General features: G+C 33.5%; 6 protein-coding genes across 16 annotated transcripts; 1 reads left to right on the top strand and 5 right to left on the bottom strand.

The window, feature by feature from the left end:
• Positions 1–265: 265 nt before the first annotated feature.
• On the bottom strand, positions 266–8,730 carry Syn2 (Syntrophin-like 2). 5 transcript variants are annotated; one of them, XM_081994316.1, is made up of 10 exons: positions 8,014–8,730; positions 7,752–7,958; positions 6,489–6,648; positions 6,308–6,433; positions 5,912–6,255; positions 5,694–5,852; positions 5,421–5,645; positions 5,165–5,368; positions 4,986–5,109; positions 266–2,320 (listed from the first exon to the last, which is right to left on the bottom strand). In XM_081994316.1, the coding sequence occupies exons 2-9, from the start codon at positions 7,947–7,949 to the stop codon at positions 5,002–5,004; spliced, it is 1,524 nt and encodes a 507-aa protein (XP_081850442.1). In that variant the 5' UTR covers positions 7,950–7,958; positions 8,014–8,730; the 3' UTR covers positions 266–2,320; positions 4,986–5,001. The 5 variants fall into 5 exon arrangements, with proteins under 5 accessions (XP_081850442.1, XP_081850440.1, XP_081850439.1 ...); XM_081994314.1 differs by having other exon boundaries at positions 266–5,109; positions 8,014–8,234; positions 8,337–8,729; XM_081994313.1 differs by having other exon boundaries at positions 266–5,109; positions 8,014–8,729.
• On the top strand, positions 7,211–13,397 carry LOC145739027 (serine/threonine-protein kinase ULK3-like). 3 transcript variants are annotated; one of them, XM_081994320.1, is made up of 8 exons: positions 7,211–7,348; positions 9,131–9,292; positions 9,351–9,499; positions 9,632–9,856; positions 10,568–10,796; positions 10,852–11,445; positions 11,498–11,587; positions 12,694–13,397. In XM_081994320.1, exons 2-8 carry the CDS (start codon positions 9,131–9,133, stop codon positions 12,727–12,729), a joined length of 1,485 nt encoding a protein of 494 aa, XP_081850446.1. In that variant the 5' UTR covers positions 7,211–7,348; the 3' UTR covers positions 12,730–13,397. The 3 variants fall into 3 exon arrangements, 2 of the variants coding, with proteins under 2 accessions (XP_081850446.1, XP_081850445.1); XM_081994319.1 differs by having other exon boundaries at positions 7,275–7,410; XR_014180893.1 differs by lacking the exon at positions 7,211–7,348 and having other exon boundaries at positions 9,000–9,292; positions 10,852–11,356; positions 11,525–11,587.
• Positions 13,398–14,533: 1,136 nt separating this feature from the next.
• Positions 14,534–15,853, bottom strand: LOC145739098 (polycomb group RING finger protein 3-like). The gene is made up of 3 exons (XM_081994439.1): positions 15,620–15,853; positions 15,413–15,565; positions 14,534–15,355 (listed from the first exon to the last, which is right to left on the bottom strand). The coding sequence occupies exons 1-3, from the start codon at positions 15,729–15,731 to the stop codon at positions 14,943–14,945; spliced, it is 678 nt and encodes a 225-aa protein (XP_081850565.1). The 5' UTR covers positions 15,732–15,853; the 3' UTR covers positions 14,534–14,942.
• Positions 15,854–16,297: 444 nt separating this feature from the next.
• On the bottom strand, positions 16,298–20,374 carry LOC145739093 (targeting protein for Xklp2 homolog). 5 transcript variants are annotated; one of them, XM_081994430.1, is made up of 10 exons: positions 20,118–20,374; positions 19,960–20,052; positions 19,765–19,894; positions 19,646–19,709; positions 19,363–19,535; positions 18,375–18,485; positions 18,046–18,175; positions 17,670–17,948; positions 16,909–17,031; positions 16,298–16,805 (listed from the first exon to the last, which is right to left on the bottom strand). In XM_081994430.1, exons 1-10 carry the CDS (start codon positions 20,227–20,229, stop codon positions 16,410–16,412), a joined length of 1,611 nt encoding a protein of 536 aa, XP_081850556.1. In that variant the 5' UTR covers positions 20,230–20,374; the 3' UTR covers positions 16,298–16,409. The 5 variants fall into 5 exon arrangements, with proteins under 5 accessions (XP_081850556.1, XP_081850557.1, XP_081850558.1 ...); XM_081994431.1 differs by having other exon boundaries at positions 19,765–19,888; XM_081994432.1 differs by lacking the exon at positions 19,960–20,052.
• A 553-nt stretch (positions 20,375–20,927) lies between these two features.
• On the bottom strand, positions 20,928–23,164 carry LOC145739096 (microspherule protein 1-like). Its single transcript, XM_081994437.1, has 6 exons — positions 22,976–23,164; positions 22,840–22,924; positions 22,315–22,782; positions 21,713–21,966; positions 21,390–21,656; positions 20,928–21,339 (listed from the first exon to the last, which is right to left on the bottom strand). The coding sequence occupies exons 1-6, from the start codon at positions 23,077–23,079 to the stop codon at positions 21,132–21,134; spliced, it is 1,386 nt and encodes a 461-aa protein (XP_081850563.1). The 5' UTR covers positions 23,080–23,164; the 3' UTR covers positions 20,928–21,131.
• A 255-nt stretch (positions 23,165–23,419) lies between these two features.
• On the bottom strand, positions 23,420–24,138 carry LOC145739100 (ribonuclease H2 subunit C). Its single transcript, XM_081994442.1, has 3 exons — positions 23,882–24,138; positions 23,593–23,825; positions 23,420–23,532 (listed from the first exon to the last, which is right to left on the bottom strand). The coding sequence occupies exons 1-3, from the start codon at positions 24,027–24,029 to the stop codon at positions 23,506–23,508; spliced, it is 408 nt and encodes a 135-aa protein (XP_081850568.1). The 5' UTR covers positions 24,030–24,138; the 3' UTR covers positions 23,420–23,505.
• Between the last annotated feature and the right edge of the window lie 22 nt (positions 24,139–24,160).

Here is a 24,160-nt window from a genome sequence, read left to right as displayed (position 1 = left end):
CGTCATCTATCTGCAAGAAGTGAAACGCCGCTTCCGGAGGAAAAGAGTAGACTTTAACAACCAGAAGTAACTACACTGTAATGTGTATTCTGTGTGTTTAATTTTTATATTTGGAAATTTCGTCTGCTCTAGTAGTATGTGCATAAGTTCACTTGGTATTACCTCTTTCAAATACTGCAAAAAAATTAATCAAGTGCCTCAAAATGATAAGATTAAAAGGATTTAAGAAACTGATGAGGGTACAGAGAGTAAAAAACGCACAGAATAAAGGGTATTAAATAAATTTATTTATATTGTCAACGATTAACTTTTGATAACATTTAACGTAATAAAACAGTGTTTGGTCATACAGGGCATCATAATCGTTTCGGATTTTGGTCTATGCCTGCAGCAGTCCGAAGTAATACTAGACAATTTCCTTAATAAAGCTACAGACACGGAACTTTTTGATAACAGTGTAATAAACACGAAAGCCGTACATGAATAATACAACACTAATTCTGTAGAGAACCTCGTGAATTATTACAAGCCTATGAGATCAGAATAATTAGGAAGAAAACTGCTCATTGGAGCTCTAAATTGAAAAATCACAACCCTAATTCAAGCGTTTTTATGACTGTCTGGCAAGTAAACCATCTAATCTCTTTCTAAGAAAACTTTTCTAAACTGTAAGTAAAGACTTAAAAATACATCTGTTTTTCATTTTGATAATGAAACCTGTATTGTATTGACATATTTTTCTGCTAAAAACCTAAAGGAAACCGCATTCACCAATTGTCAACATAATACTAGTTTCATGAAATATGTCAGGCTATTTTAATAAGATTGAATGGTTTGGTGACATGAAAAGGCGAAAATCCAACAAGTAAAGACGATGATTTATGCCTTCTTAAATATAACAATATACTTATTGATTTCTAGTTAGAATATATGTTTAATTGATGAAGAGATTGACATTTTATTATATTCTAGAATGATATGTTGATGGATGACATTTAAACTACAGACACTGTTAACATTGTAAGATTTACAATATACTGGGTGGTTCTAAAGCAACTTGTAAATATTGTCAGTAAGGATGATAGAGTTTGTTTGCCTGAGCTTACACAGAAGCACCCCATACATTTAAATATTTTTTAGAATTCTTCTTAGAAAACGACACAGAAAGATAATTGTCTAAAAATTCTACATCTGTCGTCTAACTATATTGGAATGTTTTTTAACACTTTAATTCCATATAACATTAAACTTTCAATTAGGTTAATTCAGGGTATTCCATGAGTATATATTACATACATCAGTGGGGTATACCCGCTAGAAATGTGATTCTACGTCCGATCCAATGCTGGAAAAACTTTTAACATCAGTTATACTTAAAGTTATAAAATTTTTCTCGAAAACGGTAAGAGAGCAAAATCGATTACAGTATCACGAACCAAAAGCAAATTTTGGTTTGTACGTTAGATCATGAAACTTTTAACTACTGTAAGTGGTGAAGTTAGTTTTCATACCAACTTCACCTAATTTTCATTAGTAAAGAGCAACATTGAAATTCGGCAACTCAAAAAACGTTCTATTCGTTCGTTTTGACGCTCTATGGGGAGCGCAGAGCCAATGTGACGTCACGATGACGTATTTTAACAGTTGGTCAAATCATAGTTTTGTCAAACTAAGTCATTGTGACGTCAAACTCACTCTGCTCTTCATGAAGCATCAACCCGAATGCTGCGACTTCAATTTTTTTACTTTCGCAGCTCTGTGTTCAAACAATCTTCAAATTTTGTATAATTTTGGTTTCATTTAGGATGGTGTACATTCCCAAAAACTTATGGCGTTTTCGATTGGCAAGTTTAGTGCAAAACCAATGTATCTATCTGTGTCCTGCTCTAGCAAATGTTATTGAAACAGTATGGTAATACACTGGTTTTGCACTAAACATACCAACCGAAAACGCTATTAATTATAAAATTACGTGAAAAACTCTGAATTAAGAAAATAAGCAATAGAGAAATTTGCAGAATTTATCCAAATACAATTAAATTAAAAAAAAAAAGTCTGATGGAACTTTTGATTTTAGTGGTTATCTTTTGGTACTGTTGGTGACACTGGCCAACTTATGGCGTTTTTTATTGGCAAGTTTACTGCAAAACTAATGTATCTGTATCTTGCTCAAATGTCATTGAAACAGTATGGCACACTAAACGTGCCAATAGAAAACCCTTACGCCATTGGAGAGTCACCATTGTTTCATTCTGTGGTTTGATTGTTGTTTTTGTGGGAGTTGGTCTGCAAGCAAAAGTGTTGGAATAAAACTTGAAGACTGAAAAAAAGGTAAAAATTCCATATCATATCCACGGCCATATAGAGCATATCGCTTATACAATGTTAATTTATAAAATTACCGTTTTTTGTAAATTATTATGATGAAGCTAGAGTTAAGGATGGCCATCTTTCCAATGTTAATGATACGAATTTTGTATTTTTTAACCCTGTAAAAATGCTTTTACAACGCTTCCATATCAGTTAAAGTTTTAAACTCTTCGCAAAATCCTAGCGTGCGCAATATCGCCTTGTCTATTGGGTTCAATTTTTAGTCAGTTAATGATGTTTGGGCTTGGCCCAAACATTGCTAAACCACAACAATTAATCAAAAACCAAAACTCATGTGCATTTTGGCATTATTGGCTGATAGGAAATGTTTATTTACATTTAAATGCAGTCTAGAAACTATTAATTATCTTTACTATCAAACATATTAAACGAGATAACAGGCGTTTAAAGTATCCATTTCGGAGTTGTCAGCAATTTTCGGTTACAAGTTTTAAAACTTGTTACTACACTAACAAGAAATTTTCTGTAAATTTACTCAGATGTGAGAAAATAAATATTATAGAAATTTTAAAAATATTTCTCCATTAGGATTATAAAAAATTCTAGTGGATTTTTGTTGGGTTTAACTTTTGTTTTTAGTGTGTTTTTTTTGCACTGTTGGCAACGTTAGTGAGTAGTGACACTAAGTTATTGAGCAATGTTGCCAGGTCTACTGTTAAAACAGTATATCTACCGTTCTCCTGTTTTTTGTATATAATCTACCGTTTTTAATTACGTTATTGCCATTATGTTGATTGTGAAACTGTTTATATACTTCTTAATAAGAATTCTACAAATGCGCTTAAAAGTAATTTTCTTACTCCAAATTATTCTCTAAAACCATGTGATGTCTGTCATTATTGTCACAATTGACAAAATTTTACTAGAGTTTGCAAGAATTACATTTTAACACAGTTTTCGAAACAAGACGATTTTCTGAGATTTATGAGTTATTTTGCCAACTGTCACGTGACCGTCAAGCTAAATAATGTTCTACAATCACGTGACAACTGTCGCTAACGTCAAAACTGTCAAACCATGCTCAAAAGTTGTAAAAATCAGAATTTAGAAATGTTCTTGCAGTATTTGATATAGAACGTGTTTCTGAGAATTATGACAGTTATTTTGCCAATTGTCACGTGACCGTCTAGCTAAATAGTGTTCTACAATCAAGTGACAACTGCGACTAATGTCAAACTATGCTCTAAAGTTGCAAAAATCAGGGTTTTAGAAACGTTTTCTTGCAGTATTCGATATAAAGAGTGTATTTAAGATTTATGATTTTTGTGAATGGTCACGTGACTGCCTAGCTAAATTATCCTTTACAACCACGTAATTTCTGTCACTAATGTCAAAACTTAATAAACAACTATTAATGAAAAAAACAAAAACTGTATTTTTGAAGTACGGTTTTTATAGCAAAGATTCAAAGATTAAAATTTTTGACAACTTTAAAAGACACCCTGTATAATAATATAAAATGAATGAATTTGTTTTGATCTACCGTTAACTACAGTTTTTTGACTGATTATTCTACCGCCATTAAATATTTTGACTTGGCAACACTGTTATTGACGATAAGTTGATTGGCGGCGTTGTTGACTGCTGCGCAGAAAAAAAAAGTGAATTGAGTTGATTATATTGAAAAAACAAGGTAAAAATGTCATTACATATATAACGGGCGCTTACATTTATAATAAAAAAAGCTTTTGTTTTTTGAAATCTTTGTTGAGGCTAACAAACTGTCTTGAATTTTGAAAGGACGCCAAATGGCTGCCGCCATCTTAACAATATTAAGTAATAATGATGGGCATTTCTTTATTTTTTTTACACAACACTGCAAAAATTTCACAACACCGGATTATTTAAAATCCTCACATGCGCAACACCGCCTTGTCTATTTTGGTCAAGACAGGCAATGCTTGGGCTTGTTTTTGCCTAATGCCTAATGTAAACTACACTTTCTATAAGATGTTTTTGTGTGTGTGTGTGTGTGTGTATCCTAACCTAACCTAAAATGGAAAATAAATGGTATTTACTGTTTGGTTTTTGTGTTCAGTTTAATACTCAACAAAACAATTTGTAGTTATACACAAATGTGTTAAAGATCAAAAAATACAGGTAAATTAAATGTTCATATACAGTTGTTTGGTTTTCTGTGTTATTTATGTGTTTTTTTTTTAGAAAACACCCATTCAGGATCATGGGATGTGCCTTCTCTAGATGGGTCTAAGCGCAGAAGCACCAGTTTGTTTAATTGACCATCAAACTATCAAGCCTCAGTTGACTACTTTGAAAAGATTCTATTATTGAGAAATTGATTATTTTGTTTTATTATTTGAACAATTCTTTGAACATTGTATTTTGATATAATTACAACTGTTGCTGCTTTAGTTTGTTTTACCAGTTTTCTACACCTCATTAATATTTTCCCCTAAGTTTACACTTTTTTTCCAGCAAATTTCAAACTTCGGTTGTAGAGTAACATTTCTAGTTATAAGGGGATATACCTCCAACAACAACATCACAAATAAAAATAAAATATTCGAGAAAATTCAGTCTATGAAGTGTCTGTTTCGAAATAATTAACAGCCTAATAACAATATTATACTTACTAAAGAAATTCAGTTCTTATGGGCAGGTGGAGCACAGGAAACCAGGGTCTACAGACGCCACTTTAGCTGTTAAAAATGCGTGCATACAGTAAAGCAAGCTTTGCAAAATTGAGCATTCTAATTCCTGTCAAAAATATACATTAATAAATACATGAAATTATCAAATACTTACTACTTACTTTGGTTTCAATAGCTTTAGTGTCAATATCTTGAAAGTGAAGCTTTAGCTTTGATTTTCCATCATCTGAAGACCCTCTGAGTTGAGAAAACTTGTACTGCCATACTAAGACTTTGGAATCTCCTTCATGTAATGAAAATCCTAAATTCCAGTCTAAAGTCAATCCAGCCGTTCTGCCAGAGCTGCTTACAGTAAAGGTTTTAGACTGAAATTTAACTTGGTTATTTTAAAGGCTGTAAATAGCACTAATGTAATACCCCTAGTTTCATAACAGAGTTGCACACAGCTGTATGCCAAGCATTTTCAATTCTTAGCAGTTCTTGTCTAGTTTCAACTGAAAAATAACGCGAATCTTGTCCGGATGTTTGAACTAGAAAACAATGTTGGCGCTCATCAACATTTTCAGAATCTTTTACAATCCTGAACATTGTTTGATACACTTTAAAGGCTAATGTGCACTTGTTCCAGTCCGTCAGGTTAAGCTAAAAATGCATTTTTAGAAAATTTAAACACAACTTAAATAGCCGTACCGGAGGTGACTCGAACAACATTAATTCAGATCCTTTTAAAGCCAAAAATCTAGGTTTGTAATTCTGCCAAGGTTGGTTGTTGTTAAGAACACATTCATTAACCCAACCCATATAGTCTATTCTCTCAGATACACTGAAATTTCTATTATACAGTTTCATCTAAAAATCACAAAATTATGTTTTACATGAAATGCAAAATCTTATCATTGAAAGTTAACCTGTAAGTTTGTTAGACCAATAATATTGTCATTAATAAACTTTAACCATTGAGATAAAATAGCTGAATCATCACAGTGTATTATTCCAGTACTGATTCCATTTAATCCACGAACTTCAAATGAATTTGGTCGCAACTTGTCAGTCCCAAAAATGTACCTTGTTACATATGCCATCATTAAAGGCACTGTAACTATATCCACCCAGTGTGTCTGAACAGGTTCTTGGTCCATTTCAGAACAAATTGAGCTTGGCCTACTGCTGGTACTGTTTGAAGTTATGCGGAAACTCTCATCTGAAGCTTCCTTTTCACTATTACTGTCAGTCTGTTGGGAATCTTTATCTTCTGTAAAAATAGTAATTTAATTAAAGAAAATACATTCAAAGTTGTATTAAACCTTGTTTTTGTAGGAAAGGAGTTGCAGCTTTATAATGTTTCACTGTCAGAACAACTAAATCTCCTGCATTTCTTAAAATGTTAACTGCATCATCATGAGGGCATGCAGTTATATATTCTCCATTCACTGTGTAAATAAAACCAATTGCCCCTACTGTAAACTGTAATTAAAAAACTAATACCTTTTATAATTGCATCACCCACAAAAAGATCCCCAGTCCTTTCAGCAGCTTGATTCTTATAGATCCGTGATATGAGGATTGGCAGCTTATGCTCAGCACCTCCCTTGATACTAAGGCCTAATCCACCAACTTTCTGTCTGTGAATTTGTACCATCCTTTCCTAATCATAATAATTGAAAAACTAACAGAACATGTCACTTCCATCAATCATTTGGTGTTTGTGAGATTGTAGATAAGAATAGCAAAGTCTTTTTTAAAGTTGTAGAGATTGTAGGGTTTTTCTCAGTTTTTTCCCATGAGGTTATTTAAGCTTACTTCTGTTAATGTTTACAACTTGGTAAGTATGGGTCAGAGTTGAGGAGAGGAGTGATGGTGAACCAGCTTTTCCAAAGGTTTACAAAAGAATGAGGTAAGGCCTTTTGGAAATTTCGAGCCCAGGATCTACTCTTTTAATTTCTAAAGCTTCTATGCAAACTGTAAATAAATCTTGCAGTTTTTGCTAATAAATAATAACTTGATTAGCTTTTAGTATATTTCTATTTTATACAAGTTCAGAAGGCTAAAATATGTTGAAGCCTTAATAAGAATTGTTAACAAAATAATAATAATGTTGCCAACTTAATGTATTTTCCACCTTAGACTAATCATTTTAAACAGCATATTAATTGTTTATTGTCAGTACCTATACATGTAATAAATTTATTCTGTAACAAATGTGTGAATTGAATACAGGCATTCACCATATTTAAGCATTAAAATTAAAAAAAAAATCTTCTAGGGATTTTTTCACCAATGTTGGCAACACAGTGGTAAATAGTGAAGGATCAAAGTAGTCACAGTTCAGAATACTGATATTAAAACTAAGTGAAATTGCTATTATTTTCCAACTATTGCATATTTAAAATAGGTTTACTTGACTGAGGTAAGCCAATAAATAATAAACAATATTTTTTAAACAGGGCTTTAAGGCAATACCTACTTTTAGTTTACAGTCTTCTAAGGTCTGACAAATCTTTGATTTAAGCAAACTTAGACCAATTTAAACTATTAAATTAAACTGGTACTATAATTTCTCACCTATACTAAAAGGTTTTTATTTGATTCATCCAATTTTTACTAACAATTGATAATTGAAAAAAATCTAACCTGCAAATGCTTTTGATTGCAAAAAATGGCAGTTTAAAAAAGACTTTTGATTATTTACAATGAAAGAAATTGCACAAAACAGCAACAACAAGTAATAAACTATAGATGTGTACTCACTTTTGAGTTTAGTGGCTTTGGTTCAGCAGGAATAACTTCTTCTCTTTGAAGTCGAAGCACTTCCATAGATAAATGCAACTGAACTGGTGTGGGGCGACTTTTTCCATCACTAACTGTTACCATTCCAGTCCTAATTTTCAATTTCTGATCTACTTTTTCTTCGATTGGGGTGCTCATTCTGATAGCGTTTATTTTCATTTTGTAGAGCTGAAAGTGTTTGGATTGAAATAATTGATTTTCTATTACTAGGGCAGTGTATTACCTTTAAGGGAGATTTGAACAACCTTCACCCAAATTTGTAGTTGTCGTTCATCGATAATAGCTAATTCAAATGGTTTAATCTAATAAACATTCCAGCTCTGTTTCTATTTGTTTTGTAAAACTGGGTCGTCCAATTACAACTCGAAACAGCCATTTTCCTTGCTGATCCTATGTAGGTTCAGGTTGGAGGTCAAAAGCCCTGGAAATCCTTTCCAGCTTTCCCTAAAGAGATGCGTGTAGTCTGATAAGTTGAGCATTACACATTAAACAAGCACAAAAAATTGCTGATTAAAGTTTCCATTTGAAATTATCTAGCTAACCAACCGTATCGATTAATGTGGCCCTACACGCGTCCTTCTGTTTTCGACAACTGACACTTTTTCAACACAGATCGCGGCGAAATTTGAGTTTTTGAATCAATTTTAAAGGAAATTGTGGTTAATAACCCTTTATTGCAATGTTTTAAAGTTAAAAACCATCTTTTTGGTAACAAAATTGTAAAACTGATCTACGGCTGTGTATTTCTGTAACTTATAACATTTTTCAAGCTAAACGCAAAAGGTTCATACAAATTTTTATTTTTTGTCCAAATGAAAGCGGCTATGGATTACAGCTTCGTATTTGCAAAGTTTTCCATTGTTATTTTTTTCCGGTTTAATCTTTTGTTTACAGAATACAGCAACATACACAAAGGCAGAGATGTTTCGTGTTGTGTGAAAATTACAGACATTACAGATGAATGGATAAGAAAATGCAGAGCTAGGTGAAGTTCTAGTCTAGCTGGTCCTGCTGTCCAGCTATTAATTATAAAATAAATCAATTATTTTCTTCAAATTTTGTTTATTTATAATTTATCGTTTATCTTTTGGAATTTTCCTCTTCTTGTGACTCTTGTGAGTTGTGAGATCCAGTGCCAGTGAATTGCAACACGGCACTCTGCACTATGTCAAAATTCGCCATGTCGCCATGTTGATTGTTATCTGTCAAAAGTCAAAACAAAAATAACCTAACTTTTGAAATCCAAAAATTATTGTCTTGATTGGCCTGACTAAGAAAATAACAAAAACCAATTTGGAAAATAGTTTAAATTTAGAAACAATTTGTGAATTTTATTCCAGATGGCTGCAGCTGCACCGACTGCTGGTCCTGGACCGGCTGATCAATCCATTCCCATCCCTGTTAATGAGAGTATTCAGATTCTAAAAACCAAGAACTTAAGCATATTAAAGCGTGTTATAGGACGTGGATCTTTTTCAGAAGTTTACAAGGCCATACATAGAGTATGAAGAAAAATAGAAAAGACCAGCAAAACGATGAAATTTCACCTTTGTTGTTTAGGAAACTAAAGAAGTCCTGGCAATTAAATGTTTCAGAAAAGAACTGACAACCAAGTCCCTGTATGAATCAGCTGCTAAAGAAATCGCCATAATGCGTGTCCTGGACCATCCCAATATAATTTCTGTGAAAATGTATGGGATTAGTCGAACGTAAGTGTTAAAAGAAAGTTCTTTGTGCTTGTGTATAATTTTTAAAGATTTTGAAAGGTTTAAGATTTCAAGAGACATTTTGTTATAGTTGTGTGCCATATTAACTGTCAGATTTAGGCTTTTGGGTTTCAGGTATGTATACATTGGCACTGAATATGGATGCTTTGATTCCTTGCACACATATGCGGGAATGAGAATCCTTTGTGAGTCAGAAGTCCAGAAACTTATGACACAAGTCATTTCGGCAGTGGACTATATGCATGGAATAGGAGTTTGTCATGGAGATCTGAAGTTGCAAAATATTATATGCTACGAAATAAAAAATAGCGTTCCTCATATCAAAATTTGTGACTTTGGGTGAGTATTGGCTTCAAATAAAAAATTTTAATCAAGTGTGTCTGTGTGTGTTTAATCAACTTTTATCTTGGGAGAACTTTATGGTACAGGGTTAGTTTTCATAATGTAAAGTAAATTATTTTAAATTTTTAGTTGATTGAATTTTTTTTTAGGAATGCTGCATATGCAGGGAGGCTTGGCTTATACACTTAAACTTCAAATTTGAAATACTGATGGAGAACAAAAAAAAAACATTTATTATTTAATAATTATTTTGTTATGATTATTACTATTATTAAATTTTAATTAATGTTGTTAAGCAAAATTGATTTGACATAATAATGCTACAGATACCAGAAATGAGTGTCATGCTATCTAAATTAATTTTAAATAGTTTTCTACTATTCTTATCTTGTCTTAAACTATAATTTTCCAAGTTTATGTGTGTAAGTCCAGACTGACTTTATATTATTGCACTCTTTTTTTGAGATAACTAAACTATTTTCAAAACATTTTAACAAAAATTTATAAAATGCCAAGTCATATCCACAGTGTTCCATTTAAAAAATGAAGTTCATTATGTTTTTTTTGACTGGACAGATAAAATATGTGCATAAATCTAAACTTTTGCATAAAAAGTTTTTTCAAAGTTGATTAATTTTATTTGTTATTTTATTAAACCAAATTAGATGAAAGCATTGAACAGGTGAAGAGATAAGTGATTAATTTTAGATTGTCTGAAATGAAAATAAATGGGACCCCATTTACACATGATAAGGGATCAATTTTATTCATGGCCCCTGAAGTAGTTTTATCAAAACCTGTAGACCTAACTTGCGATATATGGTCTGCCGGAGTTATAATGTACATGCTCTTGTTCAAGCGTTACCTGTTTAAATTAAAGGCTCGTCCAACTTTGAAAGTGATGGGAGACGCCATGCGTATTCAGAAAGGTATGGAGGTAAGTTTGTACTCACTTTTCTAAGCTTGAAGGTAACTAGAAAATTTTCTATTAGGTAAAAGGAATATCAAAATTTACAACCATTTGTGCACACTTTCTATTTGGTCTTTTGGAATATGATCCTAAGAAAAGACTTCATGGATCACTGTTACGAGACCATCCATTTATTAACATTAAAAAACAAGAGTATGATAATCACAATTTGTATATGGAAGCAAAAATGGATATTAGTTCCGCTATTGAGCATTTGGAAAACAAGGACTATGGAGATGCACTGGTTGATGCGAAGAAAAGTGTGTTGGAGCTGCAAATTATGCACAATCTTAGAAGTGATGCAGCTGAAAGAGAAAAATTAAAGCAAAAGTGGAAATCTTATGAAGAATTTGTTGACAAAATTATAACGGCACTACTAAGTCAACCTGACTGGGACTCGAAGGACGGGCCAATTTCAAATGAAGAAATGCGTGCGCAACTTGCTTCCACACCAGAATTGTTAACAGGGTTTGACATTGGAATACATGGGGAAATGTTTTTACAAGAAGGAAATATAAATAAAGCATGTGAGTTCTTCCACGAGGCTTTACAAATTATTTTGCCTTTGATGAAATCTGAGCCATCTTCCGTTAGGAGGAAAGCTTTAGGAATCAAAGTAATTCAAAGGCAGTTTGAGTTAATTTTTTTTTAACATGATTTATGTTTAGCTTAAAAAATGGATTGATTGTTTGCAGAAGCTGGAACATCCGTCTGTTGAATCTGATGCTTCCACCGTTCCTTTATCAAGTACTTCTTTGGTAAGTTTTGGTAATACATTTATTAATTACTCACGACCAGTCCTACAGTTCTTCTGATTTATAATCATAAATTGATACAGGAACAAAATTTAAAACAATTTGTTGTCTATAATACACTAATGAGGAGTTGTTTAACCTCTGTTTTAAATTTTGGTTCACGCTGTAGAGTTACTTTTAACTGCATGAAAGAAACATCATTAATATCTATTTTTGGTGTTATTATTAGAATTGTGTTTTGTTGTGATCCCACAAAACTGACCGTGAAATGCAAGCAGTACCAATAGAATCCTCAAGTGCAGCAAGTAAATTTTTGAGCGACGTTACAGCTATTTGAAACGATCAGAAGTGGATTTTATTTATCAAACACAGTTTCAGTCTTATAAGTTTAATTAGTCACTGTTACAAATATGTCATTCAGGGTGCGGAATAACACACAGTCTTCTCCACTATAAATTTATTAACCCACCAGTTAATGGGGGCGCGCTCGACTAGTTTCGGGCATAGACATGCCCATCATCAGGAGCTAAAAGAATTAAAACGCTCTAACAAAGGTGAACTCAAAAATGTGGACAATGGCGAAGGACATACCTTAAAAGCTGCTTAACACATTAGACGCTGTCTTTCTATACAGGGATAGACAGCGAGACCCATTAGTAGCAAAGAGTTATCTTAACATTAATGGAAGGCAACTAAACTGTAAAATGGTTGAAAAAGAATTTGGAATATAAAATTGAAGTATAAAAGAGTTTCATTACCTTATCATGGAGAAAAATGATCCATTGTCCACATTTTTGAGTTCACCTTTGTTAGAGCGTTTTAATTCTTTTAGCTCCTGATGATGGGCATGTCTATGCCCGAAACTAGTCGAGCGCGCCCCCATTAACTGGTGGGTTAATAAATTTATAGTGGAGAAGACTGTGTGTTATTCCGCACCCTGTATTCTTACACCAACACTGCGAGACAATGGACTTCTACTTCAAACTAAATATGTCATTTTTAAAATAACAGCTAAAGCTTTTATTGGCGTGTATCAAGAAATTATGTCCATTAGTATTAATTACAATGTTAGATAACCTTTCATTAAAACTAAATTTGTAATTTATTAGGCAGCTTCGGGACCATCACATTTTTCAAACTTCTGATGACGCCATCGTTTTGAGTTGCATGTAACCTACCATCACAGTCACTATATGAAGACTGATTTTTCTGTTTGTGTTGCATCTACGGTTTATGTTTTGTTCTGTGTTATAAGAGGTTTATTTTTCAGAGTTAGACTGTTATTGTTGTGTGTAAAATTTTGTTAAAATAAGGTACTTGCGTTATTGAGAAGTAAATCTGCACAAAAGTATTATGATTAACAAGCGCAAACCACCAAACCTACCAAAGATATTATTGTAATGTTTTTTAAGCAATGGGAACAATTATTTCTAACTTATATAATTAAATTACCATTTAACTACTCAAATGTATTGTACAGATTAAATAACTCATTGTTTACTCACTTGTGCAATTAAAATATTTTCCAAGCAAGGAACCTAGAATTATCTTATTTTCAATTATCTGGCTTGTACCTTATGTTGAGTAATTGTACCTTATTACATAGTGATACTTTTAAGGCCTAAATATGTTAAACAACTTTGACATGTAAACCGTAAGTTGAATCTCTGTGATTGTTATGCATTAAAATATTATACAGGTAGGTACTTTATGTGTTCAAAATTCGCATCTGTGATAATAGATGTATTAAGTAAATAAAATTCTACTTATATTGTAATGAAAAATAATGGGTTGTATAAAAAGTTTATCTGTAGTTGTTGAGTTTTATTGATAGTTTGAACCCTCCTTTAGAAAACATATTACAACTGTGCTATCTGAGTAAAACAGATAAGGTAGTCCAAAGGAACGAAATATCTCTTAACGTGCAAACTGTACACAGTGGAGAAGAGTGTACAGTGGAGTGGAACATCATAATATTCGATCCCAGATAGCAAACTATGACCACTAGAAGACGTTATTTATCAATGGATAGTTTCGTTACCATAACATTTAGTGGTAACATTCTTTCACGTTGTCTATAACTATACAGGGTGTCCGGAAAATACGTGTACAACGTTTGACGACAGACTGCTGACGTCAAAATATGTCGATCTAAGCCGACTTAGTTATATCCAAAATTGTCTCGTTTAGCCGGTAGAGGGCGTCAAAAATTTGTAAAAATATTGGTTTTTTACTAAATTACGTGAAAACCTGCTAATGGATTTTAATGAATTTTAGTATGTAGACTAATACTATAAAATGACGTTTTCTAGTAGTATAGTCACCGGCTGTAAATAAGTGGACGTGTTATAAAGGTGATATAATACGTCAACATTTCTCCTAATTTTTTATATGAACGGCGTTATGACAACCCAGATATTTTTGTCGAGTGACCGGAAGTATTTTACATACTAAAATTCATTAAAATCCATTAGCAGGTTTTCACGTAATTTAGTAAAAAACCAATATTTTTACAAATTTTTGACGCCCTCTACCGGCTAAACGAGACAATTTTGGATATAACTAAGTCGGCTTAGATCGACATATTTTGACGTCAGGAGTCTGTCGTCAAACGTTGTACACGTATTTTCCGGACACCCTGTATAAGAGCTGCAGTAAACATTTCTTTAAGAAAGAACGTACCTACGTCTTATAATGCTATATAGCCCTGCAACGGAAAATGTAACCGTTACATTTGCCGTGTGTGCTCGTTATTCGTAACTGATCGATGTTTTATTAGGGACTAATTTACGTCACTATTGCTGTGACGCACGGCCGTTAAATTAACGTTAATAGCGGCAAAGTTCACGCCATTTAGACGTCTTTTAAAAAAGTTTGCTAACTGTGAAATTTTTAACATTTATTATCACCTTTAATGGACGTAGATTCTGACTTAAAACAAAAAGTCAATTCTGTTCGAAAAACATCTATAATTCAAGTAAAGCCCAAATAATTTGGGCTGAATGTACAACTACACACACACATACTCTCATGTTTATCCATTTCTATTCTGATAAAAAAAATCAAAATATTGTAAATCTGTGTTGCTAAACACACTATTCTAGAAATGGTAGTAATAGTACATATACATAGAACAATTTACTGATATAAATACATTTACACTTATAATACAATTAATAATTATACCTGGACATTATATATGTCATGTCTTTATTCTCATAAATATATCACAGATTTTTATCATTAAAATAAGTACATCAAATACATATAAACATTCAATAAAGTAAATTGAACAAGTCTTTACATTGGTAGAACCCCTTGATTCATATTATTAAGGGTAAACTAACTACACTATTTACTAAATATCAATTCTTGGTCTGTACTGCAGTGTTAAAGGGGGGTTTAAAAACCTCCATCTAGTTACATAAACAAACTTTAAGGTATGATCTTTCCCCAATAACTCTTCATTGCACAAAATATCAATATCACGATATCTTTCCATCCCATTCAAAACTTTCATTGCAATAAATTTCTTTAAATGTAATATGGTAGCCTGTGCAGAACACCTAATAAACCTTCTTCTAAGTGTTCTAAGACTGGAACTAATGCACTCTAAGCAAACATTGATTTGTTCATCTTGTCTGTGGTAGTCTGATTCTGCGTGGGGGTCGGGTTCATGTTCTCCATTATAATCCCCTGAAGCTGGTGGCACATCTTTAGGATTTGGTAACCCTCTCACTTTGTAAAATTTCCTTTCAGTTTCTAATTCATCTGCATTAAAATTATAATTAAGCATTAAATAACACAAGTATTTTGACAACAACTTACTTTTTTGCAAATCTGGTACTAGCTTGTAAACTATATCCTGCATTGTTCGGTCAAAGCTAATGTATTGCAGTGGATGGGATTGATGTATAACTATTTGGCATGATGGACAATTATTATTTTCTTCAAGATGCTTTACTAAACAACTCTTGCAAACTAAAAATATCCTTACATAAAGTAAATTAGAACTAACCCTGTCATGGAACTTACATGTATGCAAACATTCTGTTACAGTGGTGGCATCAATTAAATAGCCTCTGCATATCCTACATGTTATATAGTTATTAAGTATTCGCAATTTTATTTTCTTTTCCATTGTCATAATTGTGCGACACGCATTATTTTCGTAAAATCATTCATTTATATCAAAGAAAACAAATGTAAGAGATAAGAATAATCAACCTTTTTGTCCTTTTTTCTTACCTAACCCTACTTTTGAGAAATTTGTGGTTTGCTGTCACGCTGTCAGCTTCTCGATGCTCACAGCTGTCAGCTGGTAGGGGGCCATTGTTGCCAAATGTGTACTACGTAAATTATGTTCGGAAAAAGGAAAAACAATAGGAAAAGTGTATTTTTAAAGTATCAAATTAATAATTATTAACTAGCAAAACTAGAAAGAATCTCCGTTATATTTTCATTGCGACATTAATTCAAATATTGTTATGAGGACTTTGTGCATAACTGCATAAACAAGGCACTTTCTGCAGAGACAATTTTCTAGCATTTTTTTTGTTGTAAAACTTTTAAAATATACTATTCCGGCTGAAAGTTAAAACACTTTAAAGCTGTATAAAGCTTCAACAGATCTGTTCTTTCTATTGTCATAAATGTCAAAAGCAGCCGAATGCTCTGCCCATATGAAATTGGTTTAAAAAATCAACAAAAGAGAGCTTTTACAACGGTTTTTATTTTATCAGGTATTAATAAAAAACTTTAATAATAACGAATCAAGAAAAAAATATACACTTAAACATGCCAGTGGTCTACACAAACTAATTAACTAATTGTTAGATGGAAAGTTTTCCTTGTTTATTTTTCGGAAATTGGGAGACTTCGGCTCAGTAAGCTTCTTATCGGACGAATGAATCTCCATGGGTTTAAAGTTCGGAATCGGCCTAGCTTTGGTTTCGGCTAATTTACGGAGTCTTGCAATTTCTTCCTTTTCAGCTGCTTTTTTCAATTCATCTCGGTGCAACTCTAGATTTCGCATAGTTTCCATCTTCTGTCGCTGTTTCTCTTCAAACGCCAGTCTTTCCAAGCGTCTGCGTTCGCTTTCTAATTCAAACGGCTCTGGCACTGTCGGTATTTTATCACTTCGTGCGGGAATAAACGGTTTCTTTTGAAGAACTTTAGCTGGACGCGCTTTAAAGTTGCTGGACAAGTCTTCAGAACTTGACTAAACGGGTAAAAAAAGTTTATAATTAAAATAACTACGTAAGTCAGTAGCTAGTCAGCTAGTAAATTCACTTCTACTAACTTTGGCTAAGTTAAAAACTAACCTTTGATCCTTTCTTGGTCGAATTTATACTCTCCATTGAAGTGCGTTTGCTGCCTGATTTGTATATGGATTTTGGAATAGGATTGGCGTGAAATTCTCTAGCGCGCCTTTCTTCTTCCAAGATCTGTAAAATAAGTTTGTTGTTTTGACTTATTTTCAAATCTGACAACTAATAATTTGCAGTGTCAGTTACTCTGTGCTTTTTATTATTATAATCTATTTAAAAACTAGGAGAATCGAATGAAGAAGCCTGACATACACAAGCAAAAGTTACCAAAAAACTTCCCACAGTATATATGGTTTTTGCATCCGGGTCTTCATTTAATATATGTTTGTACACATTCACTATAAATTGCTTTTCTTCAGGATACAAATGGTCTAATTCCAGTTGCCTTTGCGTTTAGTGGGGAATTATTCACATCGAGGCACTGGTTCTTTTCGTAGTTGACCACATTATGCAGAATGGATATTCAAGTGTTGTTTTTTTTTGTGATATCAATACAAAAACAACTTTTAACGACTCTGATGTAACAAGAAACTTTGAGGTGCCAAGAATCAGATTGACGGTGATTAACCTGAAAATTCAAATGGTGGCCGAGCCGGTGTTTCTTGACATAACCTGTTTATTTATGATTTCTGCTGTGTAAATCGTACCGCCAACTGGCCAATTACATTTGACCACTATTGCCAACCTAATTCGTAATCACTCCTTCTAGTTTTTAAATAGACCAGTTATAGTTACTATACACAGTTTTACATTACCTTTTGAATTAATTTTTCGCGCTTTTCTGTTACAAGTCTATCGCGGTCGGCAAAACTGAAGGGTTCCGGTTTCGTCATGCGCGGTCTGTTCACTTCCGGATTAACGGTGGCGGTTGTCACTTTGCTTACGCATCGCATTGGCGGTTTGTAATTCTTCATAAATGTGGGAGTGATTGGTTTTGTTGTTGAGCGAGTGGCTGTCACTGCTGCTGTCTTTTGCGGACTTGGCTTCAGTATCGGAGTGGCGTGGAACACGTACTTTTTTGGAGAGGGTGCAGTCTGTAAACGGTGCAGTTAAGAAATAAATTCTAATTAACATTTAATGAATCATTTTGACTTTAACTCGATTTTCGTGAAATTGGAAGGCAGTACATACCTGTTTAGGGGGTATTTCCGTCAATTTGAAAGGAACCGGAACTGTCGACGGTTTTTTCTCTACAGGAACCAAAGCCTTAACAGGACCTTGTAAAATTTTCTTGTTGACTGGATTTGCTTTGATTTTACACCTGAAAATTGCAACAATAGTACTCATGCCAGCAGTTGCACCAAATAGGTTAACCCACACACTCAGGTGATTTAATTATTGCAAGCAACAAGATTTAATAAAGCAAATTTCTTATGATGAACTACATGCAAATCAAACGAGCATTTCTACCTAGCAAGAATAATGAAAACGCAAGCAGTTTTCAGGCAAATACAACATACTTCTGTAAGTTATGAAACTCGTTTAGTTCCCGTTCCTCATGAGATAAAATCTTTTGTTGATCTGGACGCGCTCGTAATTTAGTGGTCAGCGCTGGACTTTCCGGTATGGTCCTGAAATTCAATGATAAAAAATGTTTGCAGGGTCGTAGCGCAATATTATACAAACTAAAACCTGTTAATAATGTAATAGTCTGTTTTTATATAAGGATAATCTATGAAATGTTAATTTCACAATAAACACAAAGTACAGCTGCTTTCCAACTAAGCCTGACAAATGGAGTCTTGATTTATTCATGAAAAGAACCAGGTGACAGTTGTTAGTTTTGGGACATTTTATAAAGTCTTGCTATACAATAATTATTCAATATCAGTTGGTACAACTTAAATTTTAATTTTCTGATTGTTCTGTGTTTGAATAGTTTTACAATTATGAATTGACAATACAAGGCTTATGCTTGGACTTCATAATTACTCCAAGCACAATCCAAACACTTTCAAAATATTCATTAGCCACAATTTAGCCTTCTACTCAGTAATTCACTCAAAAATCAAATTCATTGTGCAGTGTATTTTCAAAAAATATTTAGTTTTGAAATACCAAATTACAGAGTAGAATTGTTTAAAACACCATGTTAAAGTAACAAGACAATATATGGAACACCCTATACATATCCAAGACCAGTAAATCCCAAACCAACAAAAAAAAAAAAAAAATTTAAACTTTAGCATAATAATGTTCAGGAAATGTCAAACCAAACATCTGAAAACAGCTTATAGGCAATTTTAAAATAAGAATAATTTACAAACTCTGCAGAGGAGAAACAAAAACATTGATTGATTAACCTGTATACACATAATTAGTCCAGACTTAAAATAGGAAAACTTTAACCATGAACAAAACATAAAACTAATTATTTGTTTTTTATAAAGTCATCAATAAAGTAAATAAAATATATATAAGAGTAATAATAATTGAAAAATTACTTACTTTTGTAAAGCTGGCTTTGTATGCACTGGTGCCTTAACCCTGAAACGTTCTGGAGTGCGATTCTGAAACATACTAATTTGCTCTGCCATAGACACAAATTTATTTTGGTTCAGCTTTTTTAAGTTATCATAGGACCCATACTGCTTGGGTTGGGCTCCTTTATTCAATTGGTCCTGGATAACAAAAAGAAATTAATAAGATCCATTCAGTAAAAAAATATTAATACAGGTAGAGGGTGAGTGAAAAAAAAGCCCAGTCATTTCTACCCTAATTAGGAACTTACCATACTCCCTTTACATGTTGATTTGCTTCTGGCTTTTGAAAGTCCGCCAGTACTCTCATTTTCCCTATCAAAGCACAAGTTAATTTATTTGAAGTTACACAAGAAACTAAAAGTACTACTTAATAACTTTGCAAGTTGGTTCTTGAAGCAGTCGACCCTTTTGTTCACTGAACATAACCAAATTGCCATTGCTCATAGACCTTCTCATCTTTCTTGAGTTCCCAACTGCAGGTAGAGGTTGCTCTAGCTCTAATTAATTTAACATTAAAATTACAATTACATCACAAAAAATTACAAAAATCACTAGCTCCTACCAATTTTACTGTCAGATGGGGAGAAAAACATAGTATTGGAAGACTGCAATATAGCTGTATCATCAGTTTCGTATCTTTCTATAGAGCAGGTCTCTAATACACAAGCATACCGAAATTCATCAGAATTTGCATTAAAACCAGTTTAAAAAGTAACTTACGAAAGAAATATTCATCTGCTGAAGCAGAATCGTTCAAATCTTCATCAGCGTTGGTTAAATCCACAAAATGGGGCGCGTCTAAAACAAAGTGCTCATCCATGGCAAAACTCATCAAACTCCAACAAAATTTTATTCAACAGACAAATACGATTGAAATAAAACTAGTTGAAAAATTTAAGAAAAAAACTATAGGGAATGCCAGTATTTTAAAGAGCAATCAAATAAAATAACGTTCTTAATAACAACTGACGTGACGTTGATTGGGTATGGCGTTTGACAGTAACAGTTGTCCAATGTCAAAGAGGTTGACATGAAACTTGACTCCTTTCAGTGCCTACTGAATTTAAGCATCTCTTGTCATCGGTATGTATTAGACAGAGACAGCAAATGAACTGTTCTTCTTTCTTCCTGATCTTAAAAAATCAAAAATTCAATGTTAACCCCCATAAATTATTGTTAAATTTAAAAATAATAAAAATGGGAGAATCTATGAATCTAAATATAATGATATTCATTTCTTCCCCTGCACGTGACGTCTTTATAGAAATAGAATATATATAGATAGTTATTAGCAGAAAAATTAGAATATCCTGAAGAAGTGAATATGATTAATTAAATTACCTTCTTATGTAAAAATTAAAAAAATTTAGCACCTGTACAGTCAACAGTTACTCAAGAAAGCTTTTGCTCTTAAAATTACTTTTCGATCCATTTTTGCAAGGTTGATAGAAACAATGAAAAAATTAACAGGCCTAACTTTGTTAAATCTAACACTGTTTGCAAAGTGAAACTGATTAAACTAGTAGATGGTTAATTCAAAACAGCTTTATTCCTTTATTGACATTTAACACAACTTAAGAACTACAGTGGCAAATATTTTTACATTCCATTTGCACAAGTCTGATCAGAGTTTTAGGTTCAATTTCACTAAAACTAACAAATCTAGCATAAAATACATGCTTATCAAAAAACAACTTAAAAACTACAGTAGCATATGTTTAACCCATCTTCAAACTATGGTGGCAAATTATATTTAACACTCTCATTATGAATGGTTCTTATCAAATCGTGATTTATGGAGAAAATAAACCTCAAAGTAGCAATCTCCACCACTGCATTATCATACAACCTCACTTTACTCCCTGCAGATAGTGGTTTGCCATCCACAAAAATTGGTCTTTTTCCCTCAGCACTCAAATAAAACTCCCCGGTATTCCTCAATCTAAAACAACCACTTCAAAACCACACTCCAATAAGTTGAAGGCAACTAACCTTAAAGTGGCTTGTCTTCTAGAAATCTTATGAGCAGGTCCTTCAAGAGACAGATCAATATCAACATTGTGCCCCTTGCCAGACCTTCCAATTGAAATTTCTCTGGACCTCATCAGGTACCTGACCATACGGCCACGTAGAACTGCCAAAGTTTGATTGTCCAGCTCACCGGGACACATTCCAGTAATACAGTCAACCAGCACATTCCAACGTCCCACTTCGTTTTCCAGCTGACGAATTTCCTTGATGTTGCGGCGGTGTTGCAGTCTAAAAATTGCTCAAAATGTTTTATACATTCAATTACAAGTTTAGTAACTTCTAACTTTAATTCCTTATCTAAGGCTTCATCTGTTGGTTCAGTCAATTCGGAGTCTTGGATCAACTCTTCAGCATCATTGAAAGACATTATAGGTCTGCCTGCAGTCGCGATGGGGGTTACTACTTGATCGGGCAGCAAATGATACATTCGAAGGCTTTGCCAATGACGGAACAATGTGTTGGCTGTTCTACCATTGTAGAACACATTGGCATGCTTAGATAAGAGTTCGGCAAACGTCTCTAGAGTTGGATTTGTGCTCTGCAAAACATTACTTAACTAGAAAGTGTTCAATTAAAAACAACAAAGTTGCTATGCAAACTGTTGCTAATTACTAAAGAAACATGTTCAAATAAGAGCTTTGTTTAAGCTCATTTAGTTGATTTACTAAAATTTCAGCCACTTTATTCCATTACACTATCTAAAAGGCTTTGAAAATAAGTACTTCTCTATTTACCTTAGAAAGAAGAAATTAGTGAAGATATATTCCCATAGTCTTTTAGATAAAGCTAATTTTAAGTAATTAAGAATACATATTCCCAAATCTGCTTCTAACACACCATCATAAACCAGAAATTAATCTTCAAATTAAAGTTAAAGAGAACTTACAGACTTAATGGTGCTCAACACATTCTCCTCTTCCTGACTCCACAAAGCCTTATCCTGCACTGCAGCAACCATATCAGGGTGTAAGTTCCTCATTGCAGATACAGCAACTCTAGACACTGCCTGATCATAGAGCAATGCGTACCAACGCGACTGCAACTCTTGCAAAGTAAATTTGCAGGAAAATTTTGTGCCCAAATGCACTGTTTTCAAATCATTGGTCTGTTGAACACCAATAATCAAGGCCAAGTCATCCATGGGTTTCCAGCGACCCAAATCTTTGGTGGTTAAATGATTTTTGGGAGTGCTCCTCTTTTTGCCTTTTGTGGTGCTCAGTGTTGGTTTCAAAATGCTTTTTCTTTTTATTTCGATCAGCTGGGGAGGAACTGGTGTCACTGACTGGATGGGTGTAGAGGGGGAGCCTACTGGAGTGAAATCTGGTTGGAAGCTTTGAGTCTTAGATCGGCCACTCTAAAAACTTGGAAGGTTAAATAGGGCAACCTGGGCCAATTTTCTACAAGTGCATACCTTAACATTTGATACGCCCGGCATTCCCAAACTGTACTCCACAAGCTCATCATCAAACTTTCGGCGCTTTATAGATCGATTGGAGCTATATCAAAGATGTTAAAAAAGTTTAAAGGGGCTTTATGGAAATAATTACCTGCGACGTCTAGCAGTAGCCTCCGCACTCTCACTTAACATACTGTTCATACTGTTGTAATCGTTGCCACTAAGCATAAGATCGTGGCCGTTAAGACCCTCCATTGTACCGTTTATTTTGCAGAAAAAATTGTTTTTAATAACAAAACTGAATGATTACTGACTTGAAATTGAAAATAAACAAAAAAATGGCGTGACCGATGACATTGTTGACGTGACATTTGTGACAGCGGCCTGTTATTCATATACTTGCCGGTTGCCTACTTTATGGATCACTCTCATTGCACCCACTTTTTTAAGTTAAGGGTCGTCCCTGAAAAGTTGAAATATGAATGTGATAGCAAGGATATTGCCTGAATCTCGCAAAATGGCACAGCCAAAACTATACTTAGATTGAGATAAAAATATCTTGGTGCAGTTATTCCTAAAAAAAAAACATTCTAACTAATTTAAAAAATGTGTTTAATAGTATTTAATGAAAGGTTATTATAATACGAAGGCACTTGAGTAAGTTTAACTTGTAGTTAGTGGTTAGTCCTCTGTGACTGGGCTATGTAACTGAAAAGATACAACACAACAAAATTAGATGTAGTACTGACAAACAATGAAATAACTTACAGCCTCAGCAATATCAATCCAGTCAAGTGCTTTCACAAAAGGGTCATTTCGGCTGGGGGTTTTATCCCAATTCCAATATGTAATCTCTTTAAACTTATTAACAACAAAAAATTTTCTTTCATCTATATCTCTCAAAGGACGCATACTTTCATGCAGCAGTAGTGCCATGTAGCCCTCGGGCACTTGGATTTGTTTGCCTGTCAAAGGGTAGCCCCTGAATGTGCCTTTCAATACTGAAAATTTCCAATTAGGGTAACAGGGCGCTTCAAAGGTATTAAAACATACTTACGACCATCCTTGGTGGTTTTTACGTATGGTTCGAAGTAAGTAGAGATCGAGGCGTCTACGTCCGCGTAGATTTTGCACGGGACACTTTGAATTTTAGCATTTTCTGTATTATTAATACTTTTTTTGTCAATTTGAATATGAATTGCCATTGTTATTAGAGGTTATGTTATGTCGAAGTCGTTACTAAAATTGTATGTTTATGACAGATGGCAGTCGGTGCTCGGGGCGTTGCTGTTACACAGGCTAAAGTTAAAGAAAGGTTATGTATTTTTTGTTTTTT

Source organism: Ips typographus, linkage group LG16 (genome assembly GCF_016097725.1).
Source record: "Ips typographus isolate SLU linkage group LG16, UJ_Ityp_2.0, whole genome shotgun sequence".
Classification (NCBI taxonomy): Eukaryota; Metazoa; Arthropoda; class Insecta; order Coleoptera; family Curculionidae; genus Ips; species Ips typographus.
This window is presented reverse-complemented; position numbering and strand designations above follow the sequence as displayed.

What these genes read in the sequence shown, in the direction of transcription:
- Syn2 (XM_081994316.1), bottom strand. Translation starts at nt 7,949, where the DNA reads ATGAAAATAAACGCTATCAGAATGAGCACCCCAATCGAAGAAAAAGTA. An exon ending in CAAAGCCACTAAACTCAAAA is followed by an intron (nt 6,649 to 7,751) that starts GTGAGTACACAT and finishes TATTATGATTAG; the next exon opens with GAAAGGATGGTACAAATTCA. An exon ending in ACTCTGTTATGAAACTAGGG is followed by an intron (nt 5,369 to 5,420) that starts GTATTACATTAG and finishes GTTAAATTTCAG; the next exon opens with TCTAAAACCTTTACTGTAAG.
- LOC145739027 (XM_081994320.1), top strand. Translation starts at nt 9,131, where the DNA reads ATGGCTGCAGCTGCACCGACTGCTGGTCCTGGACCGGCTGATCAATCC. An exon ending in TTTACAAGGCCATACATAGA is followed by an intron (nt 9,293 to 9,350) that starts GTATGAAGAAAA and finishes TTTGTTGTTTAG; the next exon opens with GAAACTAAAGAAGTCCTGGC. An exon ending in ATGTATGGGATTAGTCGAAC is followed by an intron (nt 9,500 to 9,631) that starts GTAAGTGTTAAA and finishes TTTGGGTTTCAG; the next exon opens with GTATGTATACATTGGCACTG.
- LOC145739098 (XM_081994439.1), bottom strand. Translation starts at nt 15,731, where the DNA reads ATGACAATGGAAAAGAAAATAAAATTGCGAATACTTAATAACTATATA. An exon ending in AACAGAATGTTTGCATACAT is followed by an intron (nt 15,566 to 15,619) that starts GTAAGTTCCATG and finishes GGATATTTTTAG; the next exon opens with TTTGCAAGAGTTGTTTAGTA. An exon ending in AGTACCAGATTTGCAAAAAA is followed by an intron (nt 15,356 to 15,412) that starts GTAAGTTGTTGT and finishes ATTTTAATGCAG; the next exon opens with ATGAATTAGAAACTGAAAGG.
- LOC145739093 (XM_081994430.1), bottom strand. Translation starts at nt 20,229, where the DNA reads ATGAGTTTTGCCATGGATGAGCACTTTGTTTTAGACGCGCCCCATTTT. An exon ending in ACAAAGCCAGCTTTACAAAA is followed by an intron (nt 18,486 to 19,362) that starts GTAAGTAATTTT and finishes ATTGAATTTCAG; the next exon opens with GACCATACCGGAAAGTCCAG. An exon ending in CGACCAAGAAAGGATCAAAG is followed by an intron (nt 16,806 to 16,908) that starts GTTAGTTTTTAA and finishes TTACCCGTTTAG; the next exon opens with TCAAGTTCTGAAGACTTGTC.
- LOC145739096 (XM_081994437.1), bottom strand. Translation starts at nt 23,079, where the DNA reads ATGGAGGGTCTTAACGGCCACGATCTTATGCTTAGTGGCAACGATTAC. An exon ending in GCTACTGCTAGACGTCGCAG is followed by an intron (nt 22,925 to 22,975) that starts GTAATTATTTCC and finishes TCTTTGATATAG; the next exon opens with CTCCAATCGATCTATAAAGC. An exon ending in AGAAGACAAGCCACTTTAAG is followed by an intron (nt 21,340 to 21,389) that starts GTTAGTTGCCTT and finishes TGGTTGTTTTAG; the next exon opens with ATTGAGGAATACCGGGGAGT.
- LOC145739100 (XM_081994442.1), bottom strand. Translation starts at nt 24,029, where the DNA reads ATGGCAATTCATATTCAAATTGACAAAAAAAGTATTAATAATACAGAA. An exon ending in AAAAACCACCAAGGATGGTC is followed by an intron (nt 23,826 to 23,881) that starts GTAAGTATGTTT and finishes GGAAATTTTCAG; the next exon opens with TATTGAAAGGCACATTCAGG. An exon ending in GGATTGATATTGCTGAGGCT is followed by an intron (nt 23,533 to 23,592) that starts GTAAGTTATTTC and finishes GTATCTTTTCAG; the next exon opens with TTACATAGCCCAGTCACAGA.